General features: G+C 45.2%; 1 protein-coding gene across 2 annotated transcripts in view; it reads right to left on the bottom strand.

Moving 5' to 3' along the window:
- Positions 1-13811, bottom strand: part of Pkd1l3 (polycystin 1 like 3, transient receptor potential channel interacting) — a 62299-nt gene that overhangs the window by 35447 nt on the left and 13041 nt on the right. The window contains exons 6-14 of one of the 2 annotated variants that reach the window (XM_031341377.1): positions 13325-13811; positions 10826-10957; positions 7960-8076; positions 6647-6736; positions 5717-5844; positions 5501-5627; positions 4337-4465; positions 3574-3805; positions 2337-2530 (exon numbers count right to left, since the gene is read on the bottom strand). The exon at positions 13325-13811 is cut by the window's right edge and continues 9 nt beyond it. In XM_031341377.1, the coding sequence (XP_031197237.1) occupies positions 2337-2530; positions 3574-3805; positions 4337-4465; positions 5501-5627; positions 5717-5844; positions 6647-6736; positions 7960-8076; positions 10826-10957; positions 13325-13811 (1636 nt within the window). Of the gene's footprint in view, positions 1-2336; positions 2531-3573; positions 3806-4336; positions 4466-5500; positions 5628-5716; positions 5845-6646; positions 6737-7959; positions 8137-10825; positions 10958-13324 lie in introns of both variants that reach the window. The other variant, XM_031341376.1, reaches the window with a different exon arrangement.

Below are 13811 nucleotides of genomic sequence, written 5' to 3'. Positions count from 1 at the left end.
AAAAAAAAAAAAAAAGAAAAGGGCGTGCGTGTGTGTGTGTGTGTGTGTGTGTGTGTGTGTGTATGCATATTGTATACTAATACTATATAATATATTAATATATTATACATTTATATATCGTATATCCATTTATAATATAGATATATTAACTTGTTTATCGTGTGAGTGTGTGCCACAGAACCTGTGTGGAAGCCAAAGAACAACTTGCAGGATTGAGTTCTCCCATTCTACCCACACGGGTTCTAGGGATTGAACTCAGGCTATCATCTTGGCAGCCCTTGTATATGGAGTCTTCTTCATTGTGTCACTGATGTGTTTATTGCTGCATCTCTAGTTTCTAACATGGGCGCCTCATGTGTGAGGTATTCATGAAGTATGTCTTCAAAGATCCAGGACTGTGGCTTCCCACCACAGAGGAGAGGGGGCGAGAATGGCGAGGGGTCCACGGGTGGTTTCTATTATTCCTGAGTGTTTTATTATTTTTAAAACTCTGAATGAGGGCCAAGTGTAATGGTGCATGCCTATAATCCCAGTGTCCAGGAGGCAGAAGCAGGTCAGCTTGGGTTACATAATTAGAACCTGTCTCAAAATAAAACAACAATGAAATACAACAAAACTAAAAAAACAAAACAAACCCCCCTGATTTAAGAAAATATCAACTTTGCTAAAGCTGAATGGTATGTTTAAAACTTCCAAATTATTTATTGTAATTTTCCACATGGCTTAACATTTCTTCGTAATCTTTATTTTAAAATTGTACCAGTAACTATGAATGAAGGACGCTACCGTTGCATGTTTGATTGGTGCGTGGAAAGACTCTAACATGGGCTCAGTGGCAGGGTGCTTACCTAGCAAGAGTGAAGCCATAGGATTAATTTCCCCCGGAAATATTACCTCTATGACTTAATTCCTTAATTCTGCTGCACGCCACTAAGCCCTGGCTGCTCAGTCCCTACTCCAGCCTGGGAAACCTCTCTCCCTGTACTGGGAGAGATAGCATCACAGAGGGCTTCATGGAGCTGAAGCATCCCAATGGTCCCACCATCAATGCTTGCTCCTGAGAGCATAGACACTCTTGAGTCTACTCTCAATGCATGCTTTCTCCAAAACATGGTGTGGTACTGCCTGGCTCACCAACAGTCACCACTGCAGATCCTGTTTTTAACAAACTCCCCCCTAGGAGGATTTGCCTGAGAAGTAACTGCCCAGAGATTATTGCTTGAGGGAGTTGCTTTCTTAAGAATCCCATTTTTTCCTTGCTGAGCTCAGATTTTTCTTTTTTAAAGACAGTGTCTCACTATGTAGCCCAGGCTGGCCTTGAACTCATGATCCTCTTCTTCTGCCTCCTAAGTGCTGGAATTAAACGCATACACCACCACAGCCAGATCCAGTTTCAGACCTTTGAAGAAAGGCTTCAGGATTCCCAGGGCTTCACATCAGTGTGGTGTTCCTGAAGCAGACATTAGATCAGGCCAGTGTTCAGAGGATCAAGAATGTACAAGCTGGGTGTGGTGATAAATGACTGGAACCCCAACATTCACAGAGGCCAAAGCAGGAAAATCAAGAACTGGAGGTCAACCTGGGCTATGTAGTGAGAGGTAGGCTGACTTCTGAAAGGATTAGACACCAGGAACAGGACGCCAACTGTAAATCTGATAATCTGTCCTTGCCTGCCTGGTGTGTAGAAGAATCTACAACGCATTCGCACTCTCTCTTCTCTTTCTCTCTCAAGGCGTGCTTTTATTTATTTTTTATTTATTGTGTATGTGTACATGTGCATACATGCATATGTGTATAGGGCATGAGCATGTGTGCACGAGCGTGTATGTGTGTGTGTGTGTGTGCTTGAGGAGGCCAGAAGAAGGTACAAGATCTCCTGGAGCTAGAGTTCCAGGTGGTGGTGTGAGCCACTGTGTGGGTGCAGGGAACTGAAGATGGGTCCTCTAAAGACTAGGGGATGCTCTTAACTCTCTGGCTCCTGTCTATAACATATTCCCAACTGGAAGAGTTTTCTTTTGTGTAGCAGGAGACTTGCTTCGTTTTTTGGGATATTTAGCACACAGCTTCCACATTTGCTTCCTAGCTTTCATCTATCAGCTGTGGCTCGGTGCCCAGCACTGTCACTGCCTGCAGCTGTGCCGAAATGGGAATTATTAAGATACAATACCAGCAGCTGTTCTAGAGCTATGCCTGCCCTGCTACCATGGGCCACCCTCTTATTTGGTCCTGGGCTGATTTGCTTCATTTAGATTGGTGTTGTTTCTGACCTATCCCCAACAATGGAAGGGGGAGGGGTGCAGCAAAGGTCTCAGAGAGCCCCCACCCTGCCCCCTTACTTGGCATCCATCACTCTTCCATGTCCTGTTGAATCGGTCCCAGAAATAGCACTGGGTGACAGCTGTGACCACTGAGACCAGGACGGGTGTGCACTGTGTGGTCTCTGTACTTTTATTCTTCACAGCCATTATGTAGTAGGTGCCAGTCCCGTACCACAAGCTCTCTGGTGTCAGCACCCATGTGTACTCCTCATCTTAGGACAAAGAAGAAAGAAACCTGGGTTATATTCCTAATGGGTTATACCCCATCAGATGCACAACTACTATTATTCATCACTATTATCTTACAAATGAGACTACAAGTCTAGCACTGCAAATGTGCAAAAGAGACCAGCAACACATCCTGAACTCATATACATTTCAGTAAAGGAATTGTCTAGTTAGCGTTTCCATCACTGTGAAGAGACACCATGACCAAAGCAATTCTTATAAAGGACAACATTTAATTGGGGCTGGCTTATAGTTTCAGAGATTCAGCCCATTATCGTCATGTACACCTGCAAACTGCCATGCTCCCTGCCCTGATGATAATGGACTAAACTTCTGAAACTGTAAGCCAGCCCCAACTAAATGCTTTGTTTTATAAGAGTTGCTGTGTTGTGTATAAGGTTGTTCACAACAATAAAACACTAAGACAGTGGGAACTGCAGCTCAGTGATAAAAGTGCTTGTGTAGTATATATGAAGCCCTGGGTTTGATCCTCAGCACCAATAAACCCATCATAGTGGTACAAATACTAGCACTTGAGAAATGGAGACAGGAGGTTCAGAAATTCAGCATTAACCTTGGCTGTGTGGTGAGCTTGAGGCTATTTTGGGCTACATAAGACACTTACTTAAACAAAATGGCTTAGTGTTAGCTCAGCAGTTGAAGTGAAGTGCTTGCCTTGCAAGCAAGAGGCTCAGAATTAAGATCCCTAGAAGCTACATAAATGCTGGGTGGCTATGGCAACCTAGGGAAGGTGGCTACCAGGACTGAACATCAAGCTCAGCAAGCTCTGGGTCTGATTGAGACACCCCACTTCAAAGAATAAAGTATAAGAGTGATTGACAAAGGTCTTCAACATCACTGTCAGAACCCCCCCTGACTCCTCCACACTCCCTGCCCCCATTATACATGCAGGTGCTTGAAAAACATCATCATCCCCGGTCTTAGTGGCACACTGGCCCTGTCATACTGAGCTCATGTTCTACCACAGAGCTATGCCCCTTGCAGAGATCTGATGGCCGATAGATACCTTTCTGCCACACCTGGCCCCTCGGCAGGCTGATGTTGAGGTAGAAGTGAGTGTGGGCCAGCTGGTCCTGGAAGCCCAGGTGGAGCGTCATTAGGAGGGGACTTTCAGGCTCGATGGTCACAATGAGGGTCTTCTCCAAGGAAGTGATGTTTACAGAGATTGTGAAATGGTCTGTAGTTGTGTTGAGCCTGGTGGGCTGGGTCTCCATGCTGGCATTTCTCCAGAGCACGATCTAGAAAAGAAGACAGTTAACCCTCTAGGTTAAGATAGGCCTTTCTGGTTTCCCTGTAGTGGGGAGGGAACCGAATTCCTGAGGCTTCCTCATTGGGTCTTAGTAGGCAGCACAAAGCCAGCCATTAATGGAGGCTGCACAGTCTTAAATGGCTTCTTCTGGGATTGAGTTAGGCCTGTCTCTTTGTGAAGGTTCCTGAGATGTGTAACAAAATACTAGCCCTGACATGTCTGTCTGTCTGTCTGTCTGTCTGTCTGTCTGTCTGTCTGTCTGTCTGTCTGTCTCTCTCTCTCTCTCTCTCTCTCTCTCTCTCTCTCTTTTGTAAGACAGAGTCTCACTGCGTAGCGTTTCTGGCATAGAGGGCTCACTCTGTAACCTAGTTGGTCTTGAACCCACAGAAATTGCTTGCCTGTGCCTCCCAAGTGCTGGGATTAAACATATGTGCCATGTACTTAGCTCCAACATGTATCGAAAATGCTAAGTTGTTGTATCTTCCCATCTTCTATCCCAGCATGTCCTGTTTCCATGTACCTCAATATCTTCTATTAAATTGTGCACTCGGATCGACTGATAAGCCGAGCTCAGCTGCACATTTCCAATACTTCCAACAATGTTCCTGTCATCCGAAGTCTCAAAAGGGTTGAAAGCCAGACCTGTTACCTGCAGAGGAAGCAAATTCCAGTCCCTCCAATTGCCAGTCAAATTGTTCATACAGGAGCCCCCCAATGTATTACAAGGTAGCAGTTATAAATTAAATGCTGGGATTCCCCAAGGGTGTGTTAGAAGAGATGTTAAACATCGAGTTGATGAGAAACAATGATAGTCAGGCCTGCATTTGGGGCCCTCAAAATCATCTTCACAAGTTTGCTCTTTTACACTAGGAAATAAGTATTCTGCAGTGTAACACTGTGTAGTTTTCAGACTGAATTAGTTATGATTCAGATAATTCCAACTTTGTCAGTAGAGAAGCTGAGATCAGTTCAAATCACAACACAGAAATGTAGTTAAAGCCACATATCTGTTGAATGCTCCCAAGCTCCTACTGGATTTTTTTTTTTTTTTGAGACTCCAAAAAGAACAATATAATGCTGAATCCACAGCAATCCTCCTGCTGCCTCTCAAGTGCTAGGATAACAGACATTTGCCATCAAACCTAGCTATATACTAGATTGTGCTGTGTGTGTGTGTGTGTGTGTGTGTGTGTGTGTGCACACGCGCGCATATGTGTTACATGCATTTGAGTACATAGGTGCAGGAGTTTATGCCAATGAGTAGGTATGTAGAGGCCAGAGCAGGACACTAGGCATCTTCCTCCCCTGTTTTCTACCTGGGATTCTCACTGAAATGGAAGCTTGTAGTATGGGCTAGGCTGGCTGGTCAATGAACTCTAATCTGCCTGTGTCTGTACCACAAAGCTGAGGTTATAGGTACACATGGCTATGCCCACACTTATAAGGGTGCTGGGGATTCAAATTCAGGTCCTCTTATTGACTGAGCATGTGTTCTTACCCCCGAGCCACCTCCCCATTCCCCACTAGATCATTTTTAAGAGGTTTTCTCCTCTCAGAATGAAGAATAAATTAGTGCCCATGGTCTTTCCTCATCTTGCCCAGCTGGCTCACATTCTCTCCCCCTACATCCTCACACAGCCATCGAACACCACTCTGTTCCCATCTCAGTCCCGTTCATACTCACTTGAAGGTTCACTCCTGGGTGTTTATTCAAGAGCTCCCTCAGTGCTTCTGCTGATGGGAAGCTCAACCTCAAGGGTGCAGGCTCACCCAGAGTGTAGGTGCTCAGGGGCAATGTGGACACATTTTGGCTGAAAGGATTTAAATGCACATCACTTTCTGAATGCCCTCTAAAAGTCAAAATCAAAATGAAACATCCCCAGCCCTCTAGCCCATTAACCTGCTCAACACCAGAGTAGCGGAGGGAGAGGCCAGGGTCACTGCTGTCTGAGGGCACAGACTCTGTTGGCACAATGCTCTGTGGATCTCTCCCAGGACCATCAAAGACGTCTCCAGCATGTCTTCAACCTGCATTTGGAGCAAGATTCCTTGTGGTCTGTGGACTGTGAGTGACATGGTTCTGTTAGGGTTACAAGTGGGACACAGATTCTGATAGTGGTGTAAAGAAAGGGGACGCAGCCAGAGTTGACTTTGTAATCTCATACAAGTATTTAGAGTCTAACATCTTTGCATAAACTAAGAAGGGCAGCCAATGGAATTATTTTTTATTTTTTATTTTTTTGCCTCATGGTGGTGAGAGAAACCATTCTTATCTGAAAGGAGATGAGAGAGTCTATTTTGGAGATGACTACAAGTGATCAGGGTCCAGGACACAGACTAAGGTTATCCAAATCCCATGTTCTATCACAGTAAGGGTTTCTTGAAGTTTTCAATAGTGATAGAACAAATGAAGTCTTAAATGAGGTGGTTTTCAAACACATTGGGTAGGGTGGGTTAAAGAAGTTGGGGAAACTCTATTCTACGGGTCTCAAATGCTCTCTGAGAGTATTCTCAGCTTTTTGATTAATGGAAGCTAGGTGTCTTTTGGGGACTTTTCAAAGGATTTACCCAATGGTCACCTAGATGCTAGGTCACATACAGAAAACAAGTGGCTATTTAGAAGGCTGATGGTGGCCCAAGACAAGTTGTCTCTGAATTTGTACCATTCTGAACTTTCCGAAATCACTTGCATTCTGATAGGTTTATCAGCCTCGTGGATGGTTTCATGTGAGGAGCCTTTGTTCAGACCTAACATGAGTTTTCCTTATTTCTTCATGTTAGTTGCTTCTTTGGAAGTGGGAGGGCAAGGTCTCTGGTATCCAAGGCTGACCTCAAACTCACTCTGTAGCCGAACATCATTTTGACTTTCCAGGCCCCCTGTGCTGATCCCAAATGCAGCGTATGCTCCGTCTGTGGGCTGCTGTGGATGGAACAGAAACATCCTGCAGCACAGGCAAGTGTTTTACCAGCTGAGCTACAGCCTCAGCACCAGGATGCATATCTGAAAACAGCTCTATTGAGATGAAACTTCCAAACGTGGTAGAACCCACCCACTCAGACTATAGACATTTTACATCTACGTAGGCAACCGCTACCACAATCCAGCTTTTAAATTCAATTCCCTAAAATAAACTGGTCTAGTCTTGCTTCCATAGACCTGATGCTTCTGGACATTTCACTGTGAACTACAGTAGACGGCCTTTCGTGTGACATGACGTTCCTGAGGGCTACCCAAGCTGGAGCATGTATCCGTACACTTTATTTATCCACTCTCCAGATTATGTACAGTTGGGCTGTTTTCCACTTTGGGCTCTTTTTCTATCTGAGAGATTTGTGTTTGAATGTGTCTTTGTGTGGACTTGCTTTTTCGGTTCTCTCCTGTATCTAATACCAACAAGCAGAGTTGCTAGGAGACATGACCAGTCTATTTCTAACATTTGTGGGACTGCTGCATGATTTTACAACACAATTTTTGATGGTTTCAATTTCTCAGCCTTCTTGCTAATACTATTATTGGACACCCCTCCCTCTCTCTCACATACACACACACACACACACACACACACACACGTTGACTTAAAAAAAGAGTCTCACATAGCTTAGGCTGGCCTCAAACTCAGTGTGTTGCTGAGGATAACCTCGAACCCTTCATGTCCACCTGCCTCTGCCTCTTGAGTGCTGTCATCACAGTCATGTGTGGTGGTACCTGGCTTGCCCATCTTTTTATGGTGTGAATTGCTCTCACCCTCTTTTTTCCTTTCTTCCTTCCTCCCCATGCTTTTCCTGCCAACAATGCCTTGCTATGCAGCCCAGGATGGCCTTGAAGTTGCTCTCCTCCTGTCTCAGCCTCCCAAGTACTGGTGTGCACCACTATATCCAGCGTCTTTGCATTTTCCTAAGAGCTAAGGGTGTTGTCTCTCTCCCCAAGGGTTTGTGGCATGCTTTGCTAAGTCAGTTTCAGCTGATTATGAAGTGAAGTGAGCACTCAGCAGTCTCTGCCCACTGATGGGCTGGAGAAAGAGACCAGAGACTCAGCAGTTTCTCCAGTAAAATTCTCTTTTGTAGCCTGGGGAGAGGCTGTACAACTGAATGTTACAGAGAAAGTTCCCAGCAGAGTTGGCCACCTGCAGACCACACACCCACCTGCTCAGTGTCTTGCTCAACTGTCTGATGACTGTTTTGATTTCTTGTTATTAGACTTCCAAGAGGCTGGAAGAGGCAGCTGATTGCTGGAGTTTGAGAGCTCCAACTGTTGTTCTTCTGAAATGGGAGCATCAGCAACTGCTCACTCAGGTCAATGAGTAAACTGGCCACACTGACCTGAGGATGTCAGAAAGGGGACAGATGTAGCTGCCTGTGACTCTTTCAGATTTATTTGTATCTTCTTATAAGCAGTGCAGTGATTCCTTCCTACTCCTCTCTCCTTCCCTCCATGCCTTCTTTCTTCCTTCCCTTCCTTCTTCCTTCTTTCCCTCCTTCCATGTATGTGTGTGTGTGTGTGGTGCATGCACATATTCATGTGGGTGTATGTGCATCTAGAGACCAGATTGATGTCACATGTGTTTATCTGTTGCTCTCTGCCATGTTTTTTTGAGACAGGGCCTGTCATCCAACCTGGAGCTCACCAACTGGCTAGACTAGCTGACCAGCAAACTCTAAGGCTCTACTTGTCTCTACCTCTCCATCCACAGGTTTCTAGCCAGGCAGAGCCATACCTGGCTCTTACAAGGATGCTGCAGATGTGTGATTGGAGTTTCAAGCTTGTGCACTGGCACTTCACCAACGGATTTATTTCTCCAGCCCCACAGTTCAATATCTGTTATACAGTTCAAATGTATTTTATAAAAGGTAACATCACTATTGGGCAGGCAAGGAAAAATATATGATTGCATGCCACCTATTGGGGAGGACTATGTTGAACGTTGAGTGCCAAATAGATGAACTATTTAAGAGAACAAATTTAAAAGAGGGATGCTTGGGAGAAGAGCAATGCCAGGCCAGATGCTGAGCAGGTGGGCTCATTTTAAAGGCATGGCTGGTGGCATCAAAAGCTTTAAGACACCTGGAATACAGAGACCAGGGAGAAATTATTTTTGTTTATTGGTTGTTTTTTGAGACAGGGTTTCTCTGTGTAGCCCTGACTGTCCTGGAACTCACTCTGAACACCAGGATGGCCTCTAATTCACAGAGATCCACCTGCCTCTGCCTCCTGAGTGCTAGGATTAAAGATGTGTGCTTCTCCACCTGGCAAGGGGAGAAGCTCTAAGAACAACAGAAAACATCAGTTCTCCTTTATGTAGGCTGTTCTTATATAAAAAAGGGGGAATAAAGAAAGGCTAAGAAGTCAGGGGCAGTGTACATGCCTGTAACCCCAGAGCCCTGGAGGCAGAGACAGGAGGTAAAGTTCAAAGCCAGCTCGGGATGAATCGTGAGACCCTGTCTCAAACCAACTGATCAATCACCTAACTACCCAGAAGGAGATGTGAGGCAAGTTTGATTGGACTCCTAGTGTAGCTACCACTATCTTTATTAAGAAATATTATTTTCTTTTTTTAAAAAATTTATTTATTATTATATGTAAGTACACTGTAGCTGTCTTCAGACACACCGGCGCACGCCTTTAATCCCAGCACATGGGAGGCAGAGGCAGGCAGATTTCTGAGTTCGAGGCCAGCCTGGTCTACAGAGTGAGTTCCAGGACAGCCAGGGCTACACAGAGAAACCCTGTCTTGAAAAACCAAAACAAGAACAACAAAAAAGCCTGCGTGATGTTCACTGTGTGATGACCAAATTGTGATGACCACCGTGAGAAGGTCACTCTGTAATGGTCACTGACAGATACTGTGTGATGGACACTGTGTGATGGTCACTGTGTGATTGTCACTGTGTGATGGACACTGTGTGATTACTGTGTGTAATGGTCACGGTATTATGACCACTGTGAATTCCAGTAAGCTAGGGCTACATAAAGAAGCTCTGTCTTGGAAAAACAAACAAGCAAGCAAACAGATAAACAAAAACAAAGACATACAGAAATTTAAAACTAAGACGCTGGTACAAAACATTTCAAGTATGGATAACAACAGTTAGCCTCAACAATAAAGGTGAGGAGTGAGTGGTAGGAGGAGTAGAGCAACCCAGAGGAGGACTGAAGCAGAGGGGCACATCTCAATGGCCAAGGTTGAACAGTCAACAGAAGCAAAGTCATAAACATAGCTGCAATGCACAAGCTCATAGCGGGAGGCCCAGCTTCCTTAGAAACCAGTACAGTGCCTATTTACCTGCTGGCTGGTTGATTGGTTGTCAAGCTAGAGGTATTGAGAATAGGGGTTTTCAGGGCTGGAGAGATGGCTCAGTGGTAAAGCACACTGACTACTCTTTCAGAGGTCTTGAGTTCAAATCCCAGCAACCACACAGTGGCTCACAACCATCTGTAATGAGATCTGATGCCCTCTTCTGGTATGTCTGAAGACAGCAACAGTGTACTTACATATAATTAATAAATGAATCTCTAAAAAATTTAGAGAGAGAATAGGGGCTCTCAACTGAGAAAATGCCTTCATAAGATTGGTCTATAGGCAAGTCTCTATGACATTTTATTGACTAATGATTGGTGTGGAAAGGTCTGGCACAAAGACATGCTTATTGTGGTAAACTAGATAAAAGAACATAGAATTTCTTACGCTACCACCCTCTTATGCATAAGTAGAAGCCCTATCAGTTATGAGGAAGTGATGTTATCAAGCAGGGATGCAGAAAACCAAAAGGTTGGAAGCATTCTGATTTTGATGCCTGTTCCAAGACCATCCAACTGTATCTATGGCAAGCTGTGCATTGCAAACTGTGACTCTAAGAATATCATTGACTGTCAACACACTCGTTTCAGACTTAAAAATACTCAGCTCTGTTCCCATCAGGTACCTTTATAATGCCCAGTTCTACAGGGGGCATAACCTCCACACTGTTCCTTCCCTTCCTGCTGCTGTGTCATCTTCCCCTCTCTGCTTACCTGAGCTGAAGTGGGAGACATTGGCAAGGAGTCTCTCAGTCTCTGGAGGATGGTGCAAGCTTTCTGGAATTCACTCTGAGCTTGAAAATCTGGAATTGCTGGGATCAGCTTCCCTGCTGTCTCATATAAGACCTGCAGGGAAGAAAAGATTTTTGTCAGGCTGGAGAGATGACTCTGTAGGTATAAAGGCACTTACTGCTAAGACTGAAGGATCCCAGTTGGATCCCTGGAACCCACAGAATGGAAGGGCAGAACTGATTCCTAAGAGTTGTTCTCTGACCTCCACATGAGTGATGTGGCATGGGCACAACTCACACTCCCAGATGCACAAACATGAGAAGGTAACAAAAACTTAAAAGATAACATTTTATCAAAATTATTTATACAGAATTATTTTCATGCACTTGGAGTTTGGTATACCATGTTAATGAACACTGGCCAAGGATAACATTCTAAGTTTCATGAACTACAGGCTCCAAGAGCACTGTTACTTTAGGGAGAATCCCTGCTAGTGGGGAGAATTGATTTTCATTTCCTTCATACATGAGAGAAGATGAGTAGGAGTTTTATGGAATGGATAGGATAAAGGCAGATGATATTGCTGTTAGACTATAGGAATGAGTTCGCAGAGAGCTTACCTAGAAATGCTAGGTTCTGAGTTCAAGACTCAACAATGGGGAAAAGAGTTAATGTTCAAAAGGGAAAAACCTCTGCAGCAGGAGGTGGGGTGCCAAACACTTCCTGGACAAAAAGGCAAGGCCAAAGCTTATGCGGCTTCAATACTTGAAGTCCAGCCTTTACTCATCTCCATGTAAACCCACCTACTTGTCTGATATTCTGGAGTACAGCCGCATATCTCACATGTGCTCAAGAGGCATTTGCCAAGTCCCCGATGCACTCTGTGGGTGCTGTGTTACAGATGAGAACAGAGTGGTCAGTGGGTCATGATCCCATCTGTCTTAGTGAGGGATTCTATTGCTGTGGTGACACATCATGACGAAAAGCAATTTGAGAAGGAAAGGCTGACACTTCCTCACCACAGTCCATCATGCAAGGAAGCCGAGATGGGAACTCAAACAGGGCAGGAACCTGGAGGCAGGAGCTGATGCAGAGGCCATGAAATCCTGTCTCTTACTGGCTTGCTCAGCATGGCTAGCTCATCCTGCTTTCTTATAAAGCTCAGGACCGCCAGCCCAGTGGTGGCACCACCCACAATGGGCTGGGGCCTCCCCCATCAATCACTAACCAAGAAAATGCCTTACAGCTGGGTCTTATGGAGGCATTTTCTCAGTTGAGGTTCTCTCCTTTCAGATGACTCTAGCTTGTGTCAAGTTGTCCTAAGCTAGACCACCTCCTCAGCACACCATCCTCATGGGCTGCATGGTTCAATAGGTTGTTTCTAACTTCCTGGGGGAGGTCACTTATAGAAGGACCCTAGACTGAGAACCACTGGATTGTGGCTTTGACTGAGGTGCAAATAAGATGATGATGTTGGGTGAGCTGTAGCTGCTATCCTGTGACCCACTAGGAGCTGGGCTTTCTCTGCATGCTACCCTAGCTATAGGCAGCTGTGGAGACACATACCTCACTTGGTATTTTAGAACCCAGAGTGTGACCTGGGCCACATCATGGCATATCTTAATATTTATGTAGCCCAGGCTGGCCTTAAATTTACAATCCTCCTGCCTCAGCCTACTGAGTACTGGGATAAAGGTGTCTGCTACATCACTTGCCTGTGTCTAATTTTCTCACTGTTGTACACATATCTTGAGTTGGGCAATGTCACTGAATTCTCTTAACAGCTCTAAAAATTTATCTATAAACACTTCTGGATATTCATTCTACATTTCTCGCTTCTTTTTATTTAAAGAAGTAAACCAAACTCCATTCTTAGGTTAAGCTACTGCAGGCTGGTACCTTCCCCAGTGGAGGACGATGCTGGGACAAGTGTGAACCTTTAGCTTCCATTGCCATGGGAGAAGCAGAGCAAATGGGATGTTTTAATGGGAAAACTAATTCATATGCAGGCTGCATATGAATAGGGTTTGAACTTTTACCAGTAGGAGTGGGGAGTGGGATTCTTGCCGGTCACCTTGCCTCAGTGGCTTTACCTCTGGCACAGTGGGGCAGGTTAGCAAGGTCCTTCACACCCAATGGTGAATAGATGAGTCCTAAACCAAAATGAGCCATCAAATACTGCAATGGGCACTCACCCACTGGGAGAGATTGTCTTGTGTTCAGTTCATTTTGCTTTTAGTGCATGGCCCTCCTGGGAGGTACCAGGGCAACCATCTTCTTTTTAAAATCGTAACTCTAGGGATGTCGTGATAGAAGGACACACATGCTCTTTTCATGACTATGCTTTTCAACACTGATGATTGAACCTGGAGTCATGCACATGCTAGGCCAGTGTTTTACCACTCAGCCACATCCCCAGACTCGTAAGTGCTTTTTCAGTGTCATGGAGCTGCCCAGTTATCTTCTGCTTTCCAGACTTACCTGTTTGGTTGGACTCTGAAACGACATCTGTGGATGGGTGGAGATGACTCCTGGGGGAGAGTCTTCCTGTGCTTTTGAAGTGATGTCTGTCAAAGATCTTCCAGCAGGTATTGTGGATTCAAGCCTGGTGACCTCTGTTATCACAGGCCACGGTGAGCTGTTTGGTAATGGTGTGTCTGATGTCAGCTGTGGTAGAGTGCTGGATGCAGGTGTGTCTGATGTCACCTGTGGTGGAGTGCTGGATGGAGGCGTGTCTGATGTCACCTGTGGTGGGGTGCTGGATGCAGGTGTGTCTGATGTCACCTGTGGTGGGGTGCTGGATGGAGGCGTGTCTGATGTCACCTGTGGTGGGGTGCTGGATGCAGGTGTGTCTGATGTCACCTGTGGTGGAGTGCTAGATGCAAATGTGGCTGATGTTGCCTGTGGTGGGGTGCTGGATGCAGGTGTGTCTGATGTCACCTGTGGTGTGCTATTGCTGGATGCAGGT

This window comes from Mastomys coucha, unplaced genomic scaffold, assembly GCF_008632895.1.
Source record: "Mastomys coucha isolate ucsf_1 unplaced genomic scaffold, UCSF_Mcou_1 pScaffold22, whole genome shotgun sequence".
Taxonomy (NCBI): domain Eukaryota; kingdom Metazoa; phylum Chordata; class Mammalia; order Rodentia; family Muridae; genus Mastomys; species Mastomys coucha.
This window is presented reverse-complemented; position numbering and strand designations above follow the sequence as displayed.